Source organism: Branchiostoma floridae, chromosome 14 (genome assembly GCF_000003815.2).
Source record: "Branchiostoma floridae strain S238N-H82 chromosome 14, Bfl_VNyyK, whole genome shotgun sequence".
Lineage (NCBI taxonomy): Eukaryota > Metazoa > Chordata > Leptocardii > Amphioxiformes > Branchiostomatidae > Branchiostoma > Branchiostoma floridae.
In genome coordinates this window covers 749,293-770,373 of record NC_049992.1, presented here as the reverse complement: position 1 = coordinate 770,373, position 21,081 = coordinate 749,293, and the positions used below count along the sequence as shown (strand labels likewise).

At 42.3% G+C, this 21,081-nt stretch overlaps 3 protein-coding genes across 3 annotated transcripts in view; 2 read left to right on the top strand and 1 right to left on the bottom strand.

The window, feature by feature from the left end:
* LOC118430797 (kelch-like protein 24) overlaps positions 1-2,049 on the bottom strand; it is a gene marked incomplete in the record, with an annotated part of 3,774 nt that extends 1,725 nt beyond the window's left edge. The window contains 2 exon segments of the mRNA XM_035841820.1: positions 717-878; positions 1,835-2,049. Coding sequence (XP_035697713.1) covers positions 717-863 — 147 coding nt within the window.
* A 1,029-nt stretch (positions 2,050-3,078) lies between these two features.
* Positions 3,079-16,884, top strand: LOC118430796 (calponin homology domain-containing protein DDB_G0272472-like). Its single transcript, XM_035841819.1, has 19 exons — positions 3,079-3,168; positions 4,387-4,487; positions 4,728-4,784; positions 4,929-5,055; positions 5,504-5,593; positions 6,456-6,534; positions 6,998-7,121; positions 8,281-8,329; positions 9,508-9,628; positions 10,255-10,370; positions 11,522-11,738; positions 12,190-12,306; positions 12,713-12,868; positions 13,330-13,396; positions 14,518-14,701; positions 15,232-15,319; positions 15,984-16,055; positions 16,453-16,540; positions 16,874-16,884. The coding sequence occupies exons 2-19, from the start codon at positions 4,394-4,396 to the stop codon at positions 16,882-16,884; spliced, it is 1,857 nt and encodes a 618-aa protein (XP_035697712.1). The 5' UTR covers positions 3,079-3,168; positions 4,387-4,393.
* A 52-nt stretch (positions 16,885-16,936) lies between these two features.
* LOC118430899 (keratin, type I cytoskeletal 10-like) lies at positions 16,937-19,095 on the top strand. The gene is made up of 3 exons (XM_035841930.1): positions 16,937-17,118; positions 17,662-17,792; positions 18,659-19,095. The coding sequence occupies exons 1-3, from the start codon at positions 17,051-17,053 to the stop codon at positions 18,844-18,846; spliced, it is 387 nt and encodes a 128-aa protein (XP_035697823.1). The 5' UTR covers positions 16,937-17,050; the 3' UTR covers positions 18,847-19,095.
* Positions 19,096-21,081: the final 1,986 nt, after the last annotated feature.

The window sequence follows — 21,081 nt, the reverse complement described above, 5'->3', positions numbered from 1 at the left end:
ACTGGATGCTGTCCGTGAACTGCCTTCTTTCCCGGAACCTTCGTAAACCTGGGTGCAGACAGGAATATATAGTGTGATTAAATAGGAGCGGTTCCAAGTGGAGTGCTACTCCTACCCAACCGAAGAACCCTACTCTGCTCTGCTCTCCTCTACTCTACCCTACCCTACCCTACCCTGCCCTACCCTACCCTACCCTACCCTAAAAAGACATTGAAGACAAAGTAAGGTGTGCATTGGACGAAAGCTTTTACTTTAACTGTACAAATCGTGGCGGGATGGTGGCATGCAATGAATCACATACAGCATGATTCTGGGTCGAAAGGTCCAAAAGTGAGAAAACATAGATTCAAGACACGTACTGCTGTGTATAAGTTGTTGTATACACTACCATTGACTTAAAGTTATTTCGATCACTTCAATTAAACTTGCTGTTGGCTAATCAGGAATAAAACATTACATTGTCACTGTCATTATATTACAATATATCAATACATAACAATAAGAAGTAAGCACAACATGAATACACTATTAGATATTTCGACGTATATGTCTATAATTGAAACATTACATTATATAAGGCTTCCGTTTCCCAAATCATATCCACTTGCTTGAGTAACTGCTTTTTGACGTATTACATTGTATAACTCTATTCTTTAGATCTTGAAAACTTAAATCATACAAGGTCTTCTTAAGTTCTTACCGCTTAATATTCTGATAGGATGGCCTGTGTCGTCCAGCTCTAGGTGACCTCTGACATTGTAGGTGAACTTTTCCCGCGGTTTTTCCACCACGGCCATTGACCTCTCGACGTAGTTGGCCGTAGCCTGGTCCTCAGACATCATGGTGCTCTCCATGTCCCCCATGGTGACCTAACGCGCCTGGAAATAGACTATCCATTAGAACATATACCTTAGCCTCACATAAACCTTAGCCTCAGAAAAAACTTAGCCTCACGTGTTGCTCTCCATGCCCCCATGGTGCCCTAACCCGCCTGGAAATAGGCTATCCATTAAAAGATAAACCACACAAATAACGACGAACAGGAAAGAAAACGAAGCCCTAATATTACTGACAGCTTACCAAAACAAAGTATGTACTTGTTTATTATAACTCTGACACTGACCAATGCAGTGTGCTAGGAAGCCAGAGTCTAACATCTGTTTAGGGATTCCTTAGAGATACAGATGCGAACACTCATTGCATCCACCAACAACAATACTCTGTCGACGGAGGTTACCCTCCGGTCACAGAGCAACTAGAAGTAAAACCTTAGCCTCGTGGTGCTCTACATCGTCCCCCACTGTGGCTTATTAAAACGCGCCTGGAACTAGACTATCCATGTATAGTAGTGAAATCGTAGCCTCCTGTGCAGACATTTCGGTCAGCCAGCGGTTTTCTATGGACCCTTTTTGCTGATTTGCGTCGTTATAGGTTCGTTTGTGTGTTCTTATATAGATAAACCTTATACATGTCCAGGCTTAATCTACATACGCTAACCCGATGATGCCAAGTTTGATCATACAGGCCAGCCAAAACAATAAGCCCAAGGTTTGCGCAGACCAGTGAAGCCATGAAAATTATTAATGACTTAAAACACATCAATATTACAAACCTCAGGTCTTTACGCCATATATAACAAATATCCTGATATACATAACCTGCTTGTTACAAATGCACGTCCATCGGCCAACGATAGAGGTCGTTGTTACGAAACCCGAGTCACCGACAGATCTGGCTTGGAAGTTGCTGTCTACTGATGTAACCACGCACCGCTATCATATGGGATATCCTGAAGTTAGCAACCACAGTGTTGATAAAATGAGCGAGGCCTTACCCTTAGCGTTGACGTTGTTGGGCTGAGAAAATCCTGAAGAAAGTAGAAGCCCTGGTGGACATTCAGCTAGCACTCCTGGAGTACTCAGTAGGTCTGTTATGACTCAGAGCGCTGGCTGTATCTTACAACACACTCGCGTCAGGCCTACCCAACACGCAGTGCGTCAGTCGGCTTTGTGTAACCGACTGGGTTTCCTTTTATAGAACAGATGATTCTAGAGACGGTCACATCGGGTGGGTGCCGGTGAAACTACACTGTTCCACTGAAAACAATAATAGAAAAGAATAATCGATGATTTTCTTGGATTTGTTACAGCGTCTGACCATTGGGAAAATGATCAGAAGCGTTTCGTTATTCTTTTGCAACTTGACAGCTGGCTATTGAAAGATGGCAGTTTAAAAGAATATATTACACAGTTATCATGCATGCATAGTCATCGTAATTGTGAAAACGAAGAGTCTAATCTGCATATGGATGTCTTGTACATATTTGATGGAATCTGGAATAAAATATTGTGGAAAACACTGTGATATATAACCTGTACTGCCACAGCCTCTGGCTACTCTTTGGAACCTGTAGAAATTTGATTTGGTTCCGTCCGGTATATTTTTAGACGCTCTATGTACAGACAGAGTGACACCACAAGTGTCCCGTTACCAAACAAGGGTCAGGGTAAGGCAGTTCCCTAGATGCCATCAGGTTGTACTAAGACGCCCTTTCCACAAACAAACTGTGAAGCGACCAAGAGTGATTTGGGTGGCCCTTACTTAGTTTCATAATTGGTATGTGACATTAGATGTACATTACTAGTATGAATGAAAAGACGCAAAGCGCAAAAAACGTCAAAAATATCTATTCTTCAGCTATACAATTCGTTGAGCGACGATCTTTCAAATCTTTAGTTAATAACGGTCGCAGCCTTCGTTGGAAAGGGGGCACCGAAGAATATGAACTCAGATTTAAAGCCGAACATACGTAGGCTGTAACGTTATACACAAAAGAAATGTACGTTAAGGTAGAAAGCGAGACAAAGATGATCTAAAAACACATCTTCCCCACCCCCAATGACACTGTCATAGAAGCCCGCCTGTCGGAAAACTTTACGATCTTTCACCCAACTTCTGCTTGGAGAGTACATCCGGGAAGGTTCCGTCATGACGTCACCAGCAGACGATCCGATCACTGCAGGTCCAAGATGGCGGCGGGTTCTTCAAAACTGGTGTTCTACCTGTAAACGGGGAGAAAGGAGCAACTTTATGTTCCCAGAGACGAAAGTCCAGCTGACAAACACTTCATCCGGTTTGCTATTGATCTCAAGCAAGAGCAAATACGAGGTAACGGTTAAAATGTTACTACAAGATCTCAACAAATTTTGTTCATGTTGATCTTTTGATACCCCTGATGCATACAGTGTTCGTTTGTGAACGTGGTTGCCAGTGGCGGCGGCACCATGGGGGCAGTGGGGGCGGCCGCCCCCACAAAAAATAGGTCGTGGGGGCGTTGCCCCCACGATAAGATAAGCTGAAACACTCAAAATCAAGCTGAAACCCTTGTGTATATTTTCACTAATGGAAATGTCATCAAATCTCGCTAGTCTACTGGCAAAATTTGGCCCTGAAAATGCAGGAAATGACTTTCAGAGGGTCCAGATTTCAAAATTTCAAAGGACCTCCCTTGTGAGGATTCGCGCCGTCGGCACTGGACATGGTGGGAAAATGCTACCGGAGCGTCGTCCCCCACGACCTTTTTGTAGTAGAAATTTCATTATTAAACTTAGATTTGTTTACAAGCAAAATGTTCCCCTCAAATGCAGGAAATGGCATTCAAAGCGTCCTGATTTAAAAATTTCTCCAAAACTCCCTTGTGGCGGCTTGCGTCTTCGGGGCTCACGACGACGTAGTGCAAAATATGTTGGTGCGTGGGTCGTCGCCCTCAAAAATCGTTTTCTCTACTATAAGTTAAATTAAATTCAGCTTAGTCTGTCTGCAAAATTTGTCCCTTAAAATACAGGAAATGGCATTTCAGAGGGTCTAGATTAAAAAAATTTCCAGAACCTACCTTGCAACGGCTCGTACCTTCGCCGCTCGAGATGGTGAAAATATGTTGGGGGTGTCGCCCTCAATAACTAAAGCTAAAACTATGTGTATTTTTTATAGAAATGTCATTGAAGTTAGCTTAGTCTGGCAGCAAAATTTGCCCCTCAAAATACAGGAAATAGCGTTTCAGAGGGTTTAGATTTGAAAATTTTCCGGGGGTGCATGCCCCCGGACCCCCCTAGAAGGGTCACGCCTCCGGCGCGACGCCTCGGGCCTTCGGCCCTCGATTTAGTGATATGAGAGATATGAGAATTTTTCGCCCCCACAACTACAAAATGGTGCCGCCGCCTCTGGTTGCGTTTCTGATAATAGTACCCAGTAACATATAAAAACTTTCTTCGAAAACGTACAAATCTAAGTCACATTAACGTTCAAGTCAATGTATAATAGGCTGTAGCGATGCAACTGAGTTGCCCCCTGACTCAACAGCAGTACTGAAATGCTTGATAAATACAGGAAAGTCATGAAGGCTGCCCAGTTGTCCAGCTACCCCGCCAGTTCCCCCACCCACGGGACGGCAACTCTAGGCAACCTGGACAAGCTCATACAGAACCTCGGTAAGGGAAAACCTTTTTTTTTAAATTCTTTTAACTTGATAACAAAAGAGTGGAGAATTGTTTTTCAATGGGTGTCTACTGTGTCTACAGTTTTGGATGTTCAGTTCTGTCGAATTTTGTGTAACTTAAGTTAAGAGCGGAAAAAGACATAGCATTTGTTTCCAATGAACCTAATCTTATTATAAGAAATACCTAAGTGTATTATAGGTTTACATGACACAGACAATATTTTGCTTCCAGACTTTGAGAACAAGCAACAGGTCAAGCTGATTGAAAAGGAGAATGAAGAGAGAGAAGGTACTGCAGTAATGTTATGTTTTGTTACTAATATTTGTTGAAAAAATCTCAGAAGATGGTATTTTGATGTAATAGTAATGCTTGAGTCATGTTTTGCTTTGATCTATTTTGTAAAACATTGATAAACTTATTAACTGCTTGCAGAACTTGATCGTCAGACAAATGAGAAGAAAGAGGAGATTGCCAGCATGCAGAAAGCCATCTCACAAATGGACGAGGACACCAAACGGCTTCACAGGCAGTTCAAATACAACAGGGACAACGTGGGAAGGTATGTGGGGAAAATGGCACAATAGTGTGCAAGAATAAGTTGTTTCCTAGCCCCTTTGTGATTCAAAATACATGTCACCAACCAAAAATCTTAATGATAATGATGAAAATAAACTTTTTTTTGGCTCTTGAATGAGAAAAGAACAGGTCTGAGAAATAAGAAATGCATTTCTGACTGGGTATCACTGTTCCCAGTAGAGCTTGAAACAGTTAGATGCAAGCACAGAGTCAGGCAATACTGTAGCTAGTCCTGTTGTAACATTTAATGATTAATTGTGCTGAAGTTCATCCCCCAAACTCTTTTTCTGAGAACTAAACCAGAGATTTAGTAACATAATAAGTTTGTACCAGTTTTAAAGTCTTGGTCACAAGCAAAGTGAACACGAAGCTAGTGTGGTTTGATCACAGTGAAAGGGATAATTTGATTTTTCTTCTGTGCTAATCCCCAGCCTGAAGAGAACCTGCCAGCTGCTGTATGAACACGAGGAAGCCCTGAAGCACAAGCTGAAAGATGTGGCCAGTGCTGGAGACAAGCAGACGTAAGAATCCCTTTCAGGGTTTAACATTCAAGTTTTCTTAAGTTCACTTGTCCTATCGGGCAAGTACATGCAAAATTTACTTGCCCGAACCAGCTTTCCGCTTGGCCCAAAATTTAACTAACATTTTTCACTATGTATTTTGACGTGCAGCGATGGAATTCTTTTATTATAGGCTCTATTTTTCTGTGTTGACCAATGCGTGATGTGGGTAACTGTTATAAGCAACAAGAATATCAAAATCTCATGGAAAAATCTTGCCCGGTCGGACAAGTGGGGACAATCGGGCTAGTGGACTTGTCCAACCCTGCCTTTCATGTAATCTTATATGTGTCGCTTTGGAGGGGGGGGGGGGGGCATAAAGCCAGGGGCCCATGTGTGAGGAAACTTCAGGCACAAGCCTCAAGCGTCCAAACTCCAAACCTCTGCACACAAGAAAAACCAGCACACTTATCGAGAAGAGTAGGGGTTACCTCATGTGGTTCGCAGAAAACACCAGCCATAGTTAGGCCACATTGATATTGCTCTACTCTTAGCTAATTAGAAAAAAGCACTCACCTCAATTGAAATTGACTGCTAATGCCGCTGTCAATGTCTCTAAGTTTGCGGGGATTTAATTTCGCGTTAGCGGAAAATTGGAGTGCTTCCGGTGGTTTTAAGTTTGCGGTAGTGCCATACACTGTAGTCACATATTGAAAATGGAAAATAACATAAAACCACCGCAAACATTTCTGCATTTACAGTATACGTTACGTGTCACCAAAATGTGCATCATCTGTTCAAAGTGTTATTCAAATTATATCATAGTGACCTAATTCTATAAAGGTAATTGAAATTGACTGTGTTTGTTGCTTTTTTTTGGCAGGTCGGACTGTGCTAAGATGTTAGAACACTTCCAAAACGTGTGGGCAAAACACCAAGAAGTGTACGAAGGCATGCCAAAGGTTGGTTCAATAGTTGATTTGTTAACCAATTGCTTGTTTACAGTACATTGTACAACACTACACAGTAGCTACAGATAGATTCACAAGGGAATGCAGCATATAGAAAGAGATCTGACCATCAAGGCATGTATCCCAGATAGATCAATTCTCTCCCAAATGGAGGTTTTTGCTTCTTTGTTGATATTAAGTTTTAGTTTTACTGTGTTTAGGACCATGGTCAACAGACATGTATCATTTTTATACAATGCAGATTTGCTGATTCTTTTATGTTTTTAAAAATTGTAATGTACAAACATTTAAGGGAGATCTTCCATCTAGCTCTCTGAGAGAGTCCTTGTCTCTCTGTCCAACTCTCTCTTTTTCTATCTCTCTCTTTCTGTCTCCCCTCTCTATCTAGTTTCTCCCTCTCTCTCCCTCTCTCTCCCTCTCTTGATTTTTCTGTACTGAATGATATTTCCCACAGGTCAAGACTCTCAGAGAGAGGCAGTCAGCCTTACGCGGCCTCCAGGACACCATAAAGCTGGCCATTCACAGGATCGAGCAGCTGAACAGAACCATCAGGAGTTTGGAGAACCCTACTGAGGAAGGTCAGGGCTCGACATACTTTTTTCTGCATACCTGCACAGGTGCAGGTAACACTGAAAATTACCTGCACCTGACAAATTTTACCTGCACTATGCTGAATTTATCAAGTATGGATCATTCTAAAATTGTACGGGAACCATTGCTATTTTTTCTTCTATACTTTAGAGGTGGTAACAGTCATGCAGCTAATAACAATCCACATATACCTACATCATATGACATTTATGTATAAAACCCAGTACATGGCCCAGTGCAGGTTAGGTACAGGTAGACACCAGAAATACCTGCACAGCTCCTATTTTCCCTGCACTAACCTGCATATGCAGGTGGTATTTCGAGCCCTGAAGGTAAAGGCATAATTAAAAAATGTCTGAAAACTTGCTGTCATACAGTAAAAGATGTGTCATAAAATAAATCTTTAAAAAATGATGCAAAACGTTCATGATTGTTTCCTTGGAGGGTATGTATATGTTGTATTATTTAGGTAATGTTTGTGTGTGTTATGTAGTTTTGTCCAGTTAAAAGTAGATTAAAGGACCACAGGAAGAGTAGCTGCAATGTAAAACTCACTCTCTTAATTTGCTATCATTCCCTAATTTCCTAACAAAATGTTCTTGAGATTGCTTGGTAACTGGTTATAGAAATAAAGAATATTTTTTCAATATCAAGGCTTCACCAAATTATTTCATTTCCTTTTTATTAACTTTTTTTCTAAACATTAGAACCAACAGTAGCAAGATGCAAGCCACAAGTTAAGGCCACACCGATTTAATTTCTTGGTTCACGGATTCACTCGCTCCTATTTTTTGGAAAATAAAATAAAAATAAAAATTACCACTCAGCAAATTTTCACCATTAATGAAACCATTCACCAACTTTCTGATGTAGCAAATTGGCCTTTATATTATAAGCTCCTTAAAGTGTGGGTATAGGTGCTGTTACTGTACAAAAATAGTGTTTTTGTACTTTTTTCAAGCTGAAAACTTTTTTTCTTTATGTTTTGGATTAGCCGTTAACTTTACCCCAACCATTTTACAATTTTTATTTTTATTTCGCCCTCTCGCTCCATATTTTTTATGAAAAAATCCGTGAACCAAGAAATTAGATTGGTGTGGCCTAAGAATATTTAAATATTTTTCAATATGTTGTAATTTTTTTCAGATGAACAGATGCCAGTTTTCCCTACTCTCCAATCCTGTATCATCAAGCTGTATCCTTTCAATAGAAATTCCTTAGTTGTAGAAGATATGCAAATCCCGCTCTTCTTTTATAAACAAAATGACGCCTAGCTGCAGAGCAAAGTAGAACCAGGCAGTATTGGTCTGAGGAAGGGGACATGCTGTCACCAAAATGCCGGCAGATGATCATATACTATAATTCACTAAGTGTCTTCTCGGTACCAAACTTTCTGAGAAAATTTAACTTGTTCTCGGAACTAAATGTTCACTGTGGCCGAAGTTGGGCATTAAAAAAGTCTCATGTATTATTTGTTATCAGTAATGATAAGTTTACGTTGCAGTCATCACCGTGAAAACCGTGAACATAAAAGTGCATTGAAAAAATCAGGAATTACAGTATACTGGTTGTGTGTAAAGATCTTTGTTGATAATTCAGTGGTGGTTTTCAAGTTTCTTTATTCACAGCCAAAACTTAATTTCACAACCTTCCTCAGAACATGAGAAACAACTGACAGTGTGAAATAGACTGGGAAGAAGTCAAAAGACAGAGAGGACAAAAGATGAAATCATTGGACAATGGATGCTGTAAAGATCAGAAAATCTGCTCCAGTATTTCATTGGCATTTGGGACTGCATCTGTGAGCAGGAACACCAATACTTTAGCTGTGGAACAATGTCATAATTGGCTTGAGGAAGTTGACAGACACTTACTGAAACGTCAGCTGTGTCTTGGTCGTGAATGGCATTGTTAGGCCACACCAATTTAATTTCTTGGTTCACGGATTCGCTCGCTCCTATTTTTTGGAAAAAAATAAAAATAAAAATTACCACTCAGCAAATTTTCACCATTAATGAAACCATTCACCAACTTTCTGGTGTAGAAAATTGGCCTTTATATTATAAGCTCCTTAAAGTGTGGGTACAGGTGCTGTTACTGTACAATAAATTATAGTGTTTTTGTACTTTTTTCAAGCTGAAAACTTTTTTTCTTTATGTTTTGGATTAGCCGTTACCTTTACCCCAACCATTTTACAATTTTTATTTTTATTTCGCCCTCTCGCTCCATATTTTTTATGAAAAAATCCGTGAACCAAGAAAGTAAATTGGTGTGGCCTTATCTGCTAATAACAGATGTGTCAGTTATGTTCTATGAAATAAAAGCATTGTGAAAGTTTCCATTCAATCATCAACCTTAACAGACCGTATGTAGGGCGGAGCTTAAGGTCGACAGCACTAAGAACCTTGCACAGGTAAAGGAGATGCAGGTGAACATCAAGATACTGGCAAAGGATGTCGAGGAGAAGACAGCGGAAAGAGACAGAATCGTCAAGGTATTACATCCTATAAATGTGTACAGTTACTATGTATCCCTTTATGATTAAAGTCTATGAGATAGAAAGAGAAATAGCTAAAAGGAGGTATCTGAGGTGTTCCAAGTGTGCAATTAGCTGAGACAATGTGCATGTAGTACAGTAGAAAGGCGGAACAAGTGTTTGCAGTGTGATCAATTTTTTGCATGTTTGTTTGAACACATTATTTATTCATGAAAGTTCACATCAGCCTGCAGTGGTTTAAGTGGGGAAAGTTAAGGGTAAGACAAAATATTCATTATAACCAAGGTGTAGTTTACATGTTGTGTTCTAATATCTTTTAAGTCCTTCCTGCACCAGATGGTGCTTTAGGGCAGTGCCCATCTCTGTTTCAATTGCCCTTGGGCCACATAACTATGTGCAGTCACTACAGCAGTAGTCTTCGTGTTCACCTAAACTTGTACATAGTCTCTTTCTCAAATGCTGAGTGTTAAGCAAAGAAAGTAGCATGTACCATTTTTTAAAGTCTTAAGCGGTATGACTCAGCCAGGGATCAAACTCACAACCTACCAACCGCTTTTGGCTATTGCATCTGTACTAATACCATATCAGCAATGGAATCAATCAATCAATAAAATTGTCGGCAGGAACGTGAGGCCGAACTCCAGAGACGTCAGGAGGAGGCGGCCAGGAAGGAAAGAGAGAAACGACAGCTGGAAGAACAACAAGAAAAAGACCGACAGATGAGAGAACAGCAGGAAAGGTAGTACATACATTGATACATATTTTGTTTATATTCAACAAGTCGACTCGCATGCAACAAGTCGACTTGCACGCAGAAAGTCAACTTGCACGCAACAAGTTGACCCAGCATTGCACCCAGCAAGTCGACGCTGCACGCAGCAAGTCGACCCTGCACCCAGCAAGTCAACCCTGCACCCAGCAAGTCAACCCTGCACCCAGCAAGTCAACCCTGCACCCAGCAAGTCGACCCTGCACCCAGCAAGTCGACCCTGCACCCAGCAAGTCAACCCTGCACCCAGCAAGTCAACCCTGCACCCAGCAAGTCGACCCTGCACCCAGCAAGTCAACCCTGCACCCAGCAAGTCGACCCTGCACCCAGCAAGTCAACCCTGCACCCAGCAAGTCGACCCTGCACCCAGCAAGTCGACCCTGCACCCAGCAAGTCAACCCTGCACCCAGCAAGTCAACCCTGCACCCAGCAAGTCGACCCTGCACCCAGCAAGTCGACCCTGCACACAGCAAGTCAACCCTGCACCCAGCAAGTCGACCCTGCACACAGCAAGTCAACCCTGCACCCAGCAAGTCGACCCTGCACCCAGCAAGTCGACCCTGCACACAGCAAGTCAACCCTGCACCCAGGAAGTCAACCCTGCACCCAGCAAGTTGACCCTGCACCCAGCAAGTTGACCCTGCACCCAGCAAGTCGACCCTACACCCAGCAAGTCGACCCTGCACGCAGCAAGTCGACCCTGCACGCAGCAAGTCGACCCTGCACCCAGGAAGTTGACCCTGCACCCAGGAAGTCAACCCTGCACCCAGCAAGTCAACCCTGCACCCAGCAAGTCAACCCTGCACCCAGGAAGTTAACCCTGCACCCAGCAAGTCGACCCTGCACCCAGCAAGTCAACCCGGCACCCAGCAAGTCAACCCGCACCCAGCAAGTTAACCCTGCACCCAGCAAGTCGACCCTGCAAGCAGCAAGACGACCCTGAACACAGGGAGTCGACCCTGCACGGAGATTGTACTACTTGCCTCTTGTGTTTTACATGTATCAATTATTTTGTTAATCAATCCACAATGGAATCAGCCTCAAATTTGCTCATCTTGAATAGCTGAAGATTCACTGTTGTTTTTATGAAGCACTGAGTGTATGACTGACTTGATTGTTAGGGAGAAGGAGGCCCAACAGCAGATGTTACAACAGGAGGCCACATCCCAGTACTTCCCACTGATCTCAGCACCCAGCCAGAACAACTCGGTTGCAGCATCCAGCCTCCATCCCGGTGCTCCTCCATCTGTTCTCCCTGCTCCAGGACAGGGTACCACTCAGTTCCCTGGGATAACCAGCGCTGGACTTGGGGCAAAAGGAGCCTTTCCACCTTTACAGGTACCATAAGTAGTAGTAGTGGTCCACTGTGCAACCCTCTGCAGCTGCAGTCTTTCTTCAACTCTCTCCACTTTGTTCTGTTCATTGCAAGCTTCCTTATCATAAGCTCCCATAGTTTTGTTTCTGACCACAATGGTGCTAGTCCTCTCTCATTTAGTTCTGCCCTCAGTAAGCCTAGCAGATTCTTACAGAGCCATCCTATTGTATGTAACTCTTGCAATATATGTAATATATATATAGAGAGAAAGGGAGATGCACTATTCTGACTATGAATACTCACCAAATCTACTGTTTTTCCCATTTAGCCCGTCCAGAGGAAGTCTCCCCCTAAGCTGACCATCCCCACTCTGATGACCCCCCTCCCGAGACACACCCCCCCAGCCCAGACAGGAGGGAGAGATGCACTATTCTGACTATGAATACTTACCAAATCTACTGTTTTTCCCTACAGCCAGTCCAGAGGAAGTCCCCCCCTAAGCTCACCATCCCCACCCTGATGACCCCCCTCCCCAGACACACTCCCCAGCCCAGACAGGTGCCAAGCTTCAACTTCCAGAACAGGCAGCTGGTGAGACTCACTTTTAGACTCTACAGAAAGGATTGTACTTTCTTTGGCAGAATTAATGTGTGCCCAGGTTGGAAAAGGTTTTTAAAATCCACTTGTAATCCAAAGTATGTAAAAATTTACCCGAACCTTGCCCAAAATTCAGATGACGTTTTTATATGTATTTTCACTTCTAGCAATGGAATTCTTTTAATATTGGCTCTGTATTTCTGTGTTGACCAATGCTTGATGCATGACTGTGAAATGTAACAAGTGTATCAAAATCTCACTCATGGAAAAAATCGTACTTGTCCGATTGGGCAAGTGGGTAGGAAATGCGTTTGCCCATGCAATCAGCACTTTCACTCAGCCAGACAATCAAGCTATGTGTATGCTCTGTGTAGATCTATAGATTCCTTATACCCCCCAGCCCCCAGTACAGCAGAAGGCCCCCCTGTTGCAAGTGTACCGGCCCAACATGCCTGTGCAGCAGCCCCTCCTCAGGCAGGTCCAGGAACTGCAGCTCAGGCAGAAGATCGAGCTCCAGCCAACAGGCCACAGCCCAACCAAGGGGGCAGACAATCAGGTAAAGGTCAAAGTCCTTCCTGCACCAGATTGTGCATTAAGGGCAATGCCTATCTCCATTTCTGTAACCTTGGGCCACGCAACTTTTGTGCAATCACTACAGCAGGGTCCACTGTTATTGGCGTGTGTTCAGCTAATACTCTTTCCCTAATGCTGACAGACAATCAGGTAAAGGGCTAGAAATGTTACATAACATCAATTCTAATGATTCCACGGCATACCTTAAAAGCAAGGCATTTTCAAGAATGTCTGGAACACCTGCATATCTGAAGTTTCCTAGTGCTATCATTTTCAATTTTGTAGTCTATTATGTTGCAGGATACTACTACTAGTACTAGGAAGAATACAATGAATTTGGGCAAAAAAGTGGCTGTCTATATTAACCCTTAGAGGATGGGATAAAATTCAGGGTCGTTCTAGGAGACGTAGGTAAACTGTGGAAAATAATTTGATCATGTTCAGGCACTAGAGGGCAGTCCAGCCAGGATGGGAGACAATCAGGAGCAAAAGGATGAAGAGGACAGTACCGGTATGTCTCATCAGCATGGGGAGTTTGGTACATGGTACCTTTGGGTTGGGGCAGGGTTGTAGCCAGCACCTGTTCTTCAGTCCTTTGAAGGAATTTTGCAGCTGGGGACTGAAAAAAAAATTCCCCATTCCGTCCCCTGGGACAGACAAAAATTGATATGTAAAAATATAAAAAATAATTGAAACCCATGTGTTCTTCTTCACCTAAACAGATGCCATTGAACAGCTTAGTCTACAAGCAAAATTTGCACCTCAAAATGCAGGAAATAGTGTTTCAGAGGGTCTAGATTTCAATTTCTCTGGGAACCAGACCCCCTAGAAATGACGCGCAATGTCACGCCATGCCTTCGGTGCTCGATAGGATTCCCATTCAAAAATCAAGGGGACTGAAAATGATTTCAGGCTGGCTACAACCCTGGGTTGGGGTGTTCAACAGTCATTGTACAGTGCATTAAGACTCCAGAAAGCTGATTGATTGTATAAATGATGGGCAAGCAGTAAATGCATTTTTATAGGCTACCAGATGTTGTCCTTGGTACTGAAACTTTGGCTGTGAAAGAATGAAAATTTGTGTGTTTGAATGATTCTGCGGAAGCCAGTGTGATACAAGTAGAAGCCCATGTGATAAATCAAAATATCACCCAATCTGGAACACCAATACAGGGTTAGACAAGTTTTCAAAAATTCACTTGTCATAAAAAATTTACTTGCCCGAACCAAATTTTCACTTGCCTGAAATTTAAGTTACATTTTTCTATGTATTTTCACTTTGTTTACCTCACTGACGAGAAAGTTTTTGAGTTTTGATGTGGCCCTATCATCCAAAATCGATGTTTCTACTGGCTTAAAAATGACATGGTCACTATAGGTAGGCATTCAGCCCCATGTGCTGTCACACTCAGTGGTAATTTGAGCGGGTCACATCTGGAAATTCTTACTTGCCCGTCGGGCAAGTGGGGAAGCACTTCTGCTTGCCCGAACAGCAATTTTACTTTTCCGGGACAATCGGGCTAATGGACTTGTTTATCCCTGCAATATCACAGCCCGGGTATTACATAAAAACCTGTATCAGAGCTGTATATCAAAGATCATCAATTTATCAGACTGATGGATGTATTACAGTTGTTATGACCAATCCTATGACTCCCGGTCCGGTCCACCTGTCCTCCGCCACACCTGACAACACCTGCGCCCCTGTCACACCTGGGCACAGCGCACCTGTCACACCTGCCAACAGCAACCCCAGCACACCTGGCGAGGAGACTGGCCACGCCTCCACCAGCCCCTTCAACATGGAGAAGCACCGGTAATCACTCAAAATATGTTATAGTCTATCTGTAAATAGTTTCATCAGGTTGGTAGATCAATCGCCGAAACATCTACGGAAGAATTAAAAGAAGGTTGTGAAACAAAGAAGACTTTGTTCGATATGGTATAGTCTAGTAATATTAATTGTACATGGGTATTACAAATAGTACTACTGCTAGCAATAAACACTCTGTTCTTACTGCACGATCTGCATTGTAATATAATACATTATAGCGTTCACATATGAAACTGCTTTGAATAGATAGAGTATTGCAGAGCATACGACTGCTAGTCAAGCTTGTAAACACAGATCTCCTCTGTAGTAAAGGTTATCCATATCTTGCATCGTCTGTATAACCGAGTTAAAAAACAAACCTCATGTATCGGTAAACGTATTGCTGTTATTGTATATTGTATATTGTACAGTTACCAGGGCTAGCCCTTGATAATAGCCTCCGGCTAGTTGGGTAGCCCTGGCTGTATTTCTCTCTATACAGCTGTATAAATCAAATCCATTCAAAATTACAGGCAGCACCTCCTGCAGCTCACCTCCACCTCACCTGGGTTCTCCATCCCCAGCAGGCCCATGTACCAGGCTGAGGGCGGAGAAGAGGAGGTTTTTGTTGTTTTTACTTGTTTTAGGCCACATCTTGATCAGTACAATACAATGCAATACAAGCTTTATTGACACGACAGAATTGTATGCCCAAATATAAACTACAAAAAAAAGTGGATACAGAATAAATCTTAAAACTTAACTAACTGAACAATATAGGATAATACAGTCAGGTGGGGCTAAACATGAGTGTCACTGTCTTTTCTAATCACAAAGCAATCTTTTAGGTATTTACCTATCTTAGCTGTCGGCTGTCGGATCTAGTCAAAAGAATATATATATATAGAATCAAATCTACATTTGGTATTGAGTGTCATAAAATCTGTAGTGTTAAGACATAGGAATGCGAATAACTTATTACGGATCTACTGTATCTTGTCCACTAGTGTCTTAACTTTGACTGAATGTAGCATGTTGTTTGTCTTGTTTACATGTATGGTGGGCCCCCCTGGAGATCAACTTTCAAAAGTTGTAGGGGCCACCCTCCCGTCTTTAGATGAAATAGATAGATAAATAAATTCAGATTCTCATGGATTGAAATGTGAAAGAAAGTCTTATAAATGTGTCCATGGCCTTCAATGACATTGAAAGTACTAGATGTCTGCATTACCTGTAATGAGGAAACTTGAGAGTATGTCATGTTGCTTTTTATCATTTGTCCCAGGCACAAGCAAATGCAGGAGGAAACATTAAGGTGGAAGAAATTTCACCCTTCATGCAGTCCTTCTTCACTGGTGTAAGTTATCCCAAAATCTATTTCCTAAACTTATTATCTAACCATGTATCACACAATCATGTTGTATTTCTTCCCTTTGTGTGTTCTGCAGAAAAAAGATATCTTCAACAATTTTGTTGTCGACAAGAAAATTTTTGGATCACATACAAGTTGAAGTATGCAAAATCACAATTTTACACATTTGATCATCTATTTTACACACAAAGTGAAGTTCTCTTTTCGGTAACATTTCTGGTTCTGTTTTAGAACAACCAAAGTTGTGAATCTGTGGATGAATTGCCATATTGCATTTGTGACAAGATCTTTACCTGATGTTGAAATGATTCAATTTCGGGCCCCCTGACGGCTTTCCTTGGTACTGCAGCAGAACTGGTGATCTCTGTATCTTGTTGTACAGTTTGGAGGAGAGCCTGAGAGTGCTGCAGGCAGTGTTCCTAGCATGTCCTCTCCCGAACAACAGCCTCCTAACACAAACACTTCTACTGGTGAGTTCTTTCAGACATTTATTCACCGACTCAGCTTATACTTCAAAACTTAGGCCACATACGTCATGTAAGTTTGTTGGTCAGTCTTTATAGTAGTTTGTATACTATTCTTAGACATTTTGGCTCACTTGTTAAGCTGTGGTCCAGTGTTTGTTGTGTTATGTTGTATTTTACAACTAGTTTTGGAAACAATTCAGCCAATAGATGAGTGCGAGTGATCTAGATCTTTAAAAAAACATAATTATATCATTATTCATTTATTGTTTGAAAAGTGCCAGGGGAATTTCCTTGTTACGAAATTGTACCATTATATGTCTTCTCTGTTGTGAGCAGTGACAGACTAGTTCTTAGATATAGATTCACTTTTTTACAACACACAAGACTGTGCTTACTTCTCACCTAGGGTCTCCAGGTGCAAACCCTGCACCTGAGAAAGCCCCCACTTCAAAAGGGCCGCCCTTCTTCAAAGGTGCGACCTCCCCGCCCAGCGTTGTCTCGTCCTTTGCAAGTATGTCGCAGTCGGCAGGTACCGGTGTATCCAGCAGTGCAGCATCGTTCTTTGGTGCCCAGAATACCAGGTAAGAACTGTTATCCAACTCCTGTTCAACTACCACACTCTCACAACAAAGCTCCCATCTCAGTTGTTGATTGCTGTGTTTAAACTGGAGCTACTTGCTTGTCTTGTTTCAATATAGTACATGTTGTCTGTTTTTATGCAGGCAGTCACCAACAGAAAATGCTACATTAATTAGCTGACTTGTTTACACTTTATGGTGTATTGTTACATTCTCTATGAATCAAAATAGAATTGGGAATAACTGGTCAGAATTATATCTATATGGCAGACTCTGTTAATTCTATTGCTTTTTGATGTTGATGTCAATGTCTGTTTTCTCTTTCATTGCTTATGATCTGTCTCAAAATTGTCGAAGCTAAACTGAAGAAAAACAGTGGATGCTGTTGGAAACATCTGGATAAATTCTATATTACATATCCAGCAGTAAGGACTGATTCTAAATCCTGGATAACTAATCTGCACAAAGGTATTGAAGCAAGTAGTTGGATGTACATGATGTATCTACTGAACTGTATTGTTCTTGTACCTTTCTTGTCCTCTCCAGCACCTCTGCTAGCGAGTCCTTCTCCTTGGGAAGTGTCACCCCGATGTCTTCAGGAGCCGCATCGCTGTTTGGGGGAGGAGAGTCAACAACAACCACTCCTGCAAACGATGGAGGAGGATCCTTCTTTGCTGGTACCTTTCTGAGTCTTATTAGGGTTTCTTCATAATATTCTGTCCAATTTCTGATTCTAGAGTAACTGTTACAGAAATTACCTATTGGAATGAAATATAGTTCCAGGATTGAGTTGACTTTATTGAGTTTATTGTGATACCCTTTAGCTTATTGAGCTTATCTTCCAGGGCTCATTAAAAACACACACACAGTGTATACATTGTACAAGTACAGTAGATGGACAGATATCATCTGATAGGATCTGTTTGTTTTTGGTGAAAGAACTGTTATTGGAATGCCACTATTGTGTAGTGATTGTTATGGTGGTTCAGACCACCACGCATGTGTGTAGTGCTTATGTCACGCATGACGTGGTTGGCGGAAAATAAAGTTCTTGTGATACATTTACACAGGAAGAGGAAAATTTACCAGTGACTGGAATTTTGGTTACTCCTCAGCTGCCTTCCCAAGGGCCTGAATGGACTCAGTGGTTCCTTTTGGGTTTGTTTGTGGACAGCATAATTCAAGAAGTTGTGAATGGCTTTTTAATCTAAGCTCCTGACACAAATCAAGGGAACGGTTAGATTAGTCAAATTTCGCAATTCAGCAAAAGCTCGCCAAATTTCACAATTGCTCTAACACTGACGTTATTTTTCACCAAAACTCTGGTGTTGCAAATTGGACAGGTCAGATTTTCAACCAAAAATATGGTCAACACTATGGTCATTTTGAAATTAGAACTGTTCTTAAGCAGCTTTGTAAGATGTAGTATATGCTTACATGTAGGTCTCAGCAAAGTGAAATAGACAAGTTTGAATATGAGCCTCCTAGTGGCTCTCTACAGCACTGCAGCAGAACTTTTCATTTTCTGCATCTTTCTCTCCAGGATTTGGAGGCACCAGCGACAAGAGTGGCTCTGCCTGTAACTTATTCAGCAGTGGGAACCTGTTTGGAGGAGGGGACAACTCTCCGGGCTCCAACTCTCCCGAAGGGTTCAGCTTCAACTTCGGTGGCGGCGGGGGGTCGTCTCCAAACAGCGAGGCTGGGACGTCGGGGTTTTCACTGTTTGGTTAGAGTTGTGAGCAAAGAAATGGAGTACTTTTCCTGGCCTATCTGCATCCTTTGGCTCTGCAGAAGTGCTCAGGCCCTCCGCTTACTACAGCTTGCCAGGCAGCACAGTCCTTGCCTAGGGTTTTGGCGTCTTCACAAGCCAGTCCATTTAGTTTTCACTGTTTGGTTAGAGTTGTGAGCAAAGAAATGGAGTACTTTTCCTGACCTATCTGCATCCTTAGGCTCTGCAGAAGTGCTCAGGCCCTCCGCTTACTACGGCTTGCCAGGCAGCACTGATAGATCCTTGCCTAGGGTTTCAGCATCTTCCAAGCCAGTCCAGTTAGTCATCACTGTTTGGTTCGAGTTGTTAGCAGGCAAATGGAGTATTTCCCTGGCTTATCTGCATGACATTGGACTCTGTATAATACGAGGGGCGTGCAATAAGTAATGGTCCTGACCCACTTCCAGTTGTCTGATCTAAATGAAATTTTGTATGTGTAATAATTCATATCTCTATGGGTTATGTTGCAAAAGACAGCTCTGAGCTAATTGTGGTTTCTGATTTACTGGTGTTTGAACTTAGTCAGGTGCGAAATGGACCAGGTGTGAAATGGAACCAGTTGAGTGTCGCGCAGTGATCCGGTTTTTGTATTTGAAAGGACGCACACCAAAGAAGACTTTTGATGAAATAAATGAAACTTATGGTGATGATGCCCCATCATATGACCTTGTAAAACGCTGGCATCCTGAATTCAAACGTGGCTGGAAGTCTGTGGAAACAGCTCCCAGACCTGGTCGTCCCTCTTGTGCCATTGATGAGGCATCAGTTGGAGGACCAACCTGGGGTGTCCTACAAAATCGGTGTCCAGAGCTGCATCAAACGATGGGACAAATGCATAACTCTGGGTGATTCCTATGAAGAGAAAGACTAATAACTGTGCCAAGTTTCATTAATCTCCTGCTATGGGAAATGGGTCAGGACCATTACTAATTGCACGCCCCTCGTAAGTACTTAAGCTTACTATGGTCTTTGCCTAGGGTTTCAGCGTCTTCCAAGCCAGTCCACTTAGTTTTCACTGTTTGGTTATAGTTGTGAGCAGGTAAATGGAGTATTTCCATGCTCTATATGCAAATTTAGGTCCTGCACAAGTTCTCAGGCCCCCTCATACAACGACTTTTAGGCAGCACAGTCCTTGCCTAGGGTTTCAGCGTCTTCCAAGCCAGTCCAGTTAGTTTTCACTGTTTGGTTATAGATGTGAGCAAAGAAATGGAGTATTTTGCTGACCTATCGACCTGCCTGCATTATAAGCTCTTCATAAGTACTTGGGCTCTCCTTTACTATCATGGCTAATGCCAACAAGCACGGTCCTTGCTTAGGGTTTCGGCGTCTTCACAAGCCAGTCCAGTTAGTTTTCACTGTTCGGTTAGAGTTGTTAGCAGGCAAATGGAGTATTTTGCTGCCCTGCCTGCATTTTAAGCTCTGTGTAAGTGCTTGGGCTCACCTCTTACTACGGCTTTTAGGCAGCACAGTCCTTGCTTAGGGTTTCAGCGTCTTCCAAGCCAGTCCAGTTAGTTTTCACTGTTTGTTTAGAGTTGTGAGCAGGCAAATAGAGTATTTCCCTGACTTATCTGCCACCATGCATTATAAGCTCTTCATAAGTACTTGGGCTCTCTCCTTTACCATCATGGCTAATGCCAACAAGCACGGTCCTTGCCTAGGGTTTCGGCGTCTTCACAAGCCAGTCCAGTTAGTTATCACTGCTTGAAGACTGAGTTCTGTTTTCATTGAAGGTTTTCTACTAACAGTTGCTTGGGCCCTGACCAATGACTTTGTTAACCAATGACTCCACTGTTGGACTGCAAGTGTGTGGTCATTACAGTCTGTTGAGGAATTAGGCTATGGCGGCCTGGGCTTCTCCCAGATCATAGCACTTCATATCAATGCTGTAGGTGATGCTTCATGATAACTGTGTACTGTGCAAAAGTTCTGTTTCAATGTTATCTTAAAGTTTCAAATGCCAACTTTTGTTTGAGGAAGTATGAGGGAAATATTCCCAAAGCTTTTGTGGTTTTAAAATCAGTTAGAAATAAAAAAATTTCCAACTATTTTCTTGTTTTTTCATTAACCTAAAATGCTAGATAAAAAAAATCAACATATTAGAAACAGTTCTGTTCACAATTTTTCATCCTAGCCTTCGGTCTGGTCCTCTTGCTAAAACTCAACCTAAACATACCCGATAACCAAGAAATCGGTTTGGC

What these genes read in the sequence shown, in the direction of transcription:
- LOC118430796 (XM_035841819.1), top strand. Translation starts at nt 4,394, where the DNA reads ATGAAGGCTGCCCAGTTGTCCAGCTACCCCGCCAGTTCCCCCACCCAC. An exon ending in CAAGCTCATACAGAACCTCG is followed by an intron (nt 4,488 to 4,727) that starts GTAAGGGAAAAC and finishes TTTTGCTTCCAG; the next exon opens with ACTTTGAGAACAAGCAACAG. An exon ending in CTGAGGGCGGAGAAGAGGAG is followed by an intron (nt 15,320 to 15,983) that starts GTTTTTGTTGTT and finishes CATTTGTCCCAG; the next exon opens with GCACAAGCAAATGCAGGAGG.
- LOC118430899 (XM_035841930.1), top strand. Translation starts at nt 17,051, where the DNA reads ATGTCGCAGTCGGCAGGTACCGGTGTATCCAGCAGTGCAGCATCGTTC. An exon ending in TTTGGTGCCCAGAATACCAG is followed by an intron (nt 17,119 to 17,661) that starts GTAAGAACTGTT and finishes TGTCCTCTCCAG; the next exon opens with CACCTCTGCTAGCGAGTCCT. An exon ending in AGGAGGATCCTTCTTTGCTG is followed by an intron (nt 17,793 to 18,658) that starts GTACCTTTCTGA and finishes CTTTCTCTCCAG; the next exon opens with GATTTGGAGGCACCAGCGAC.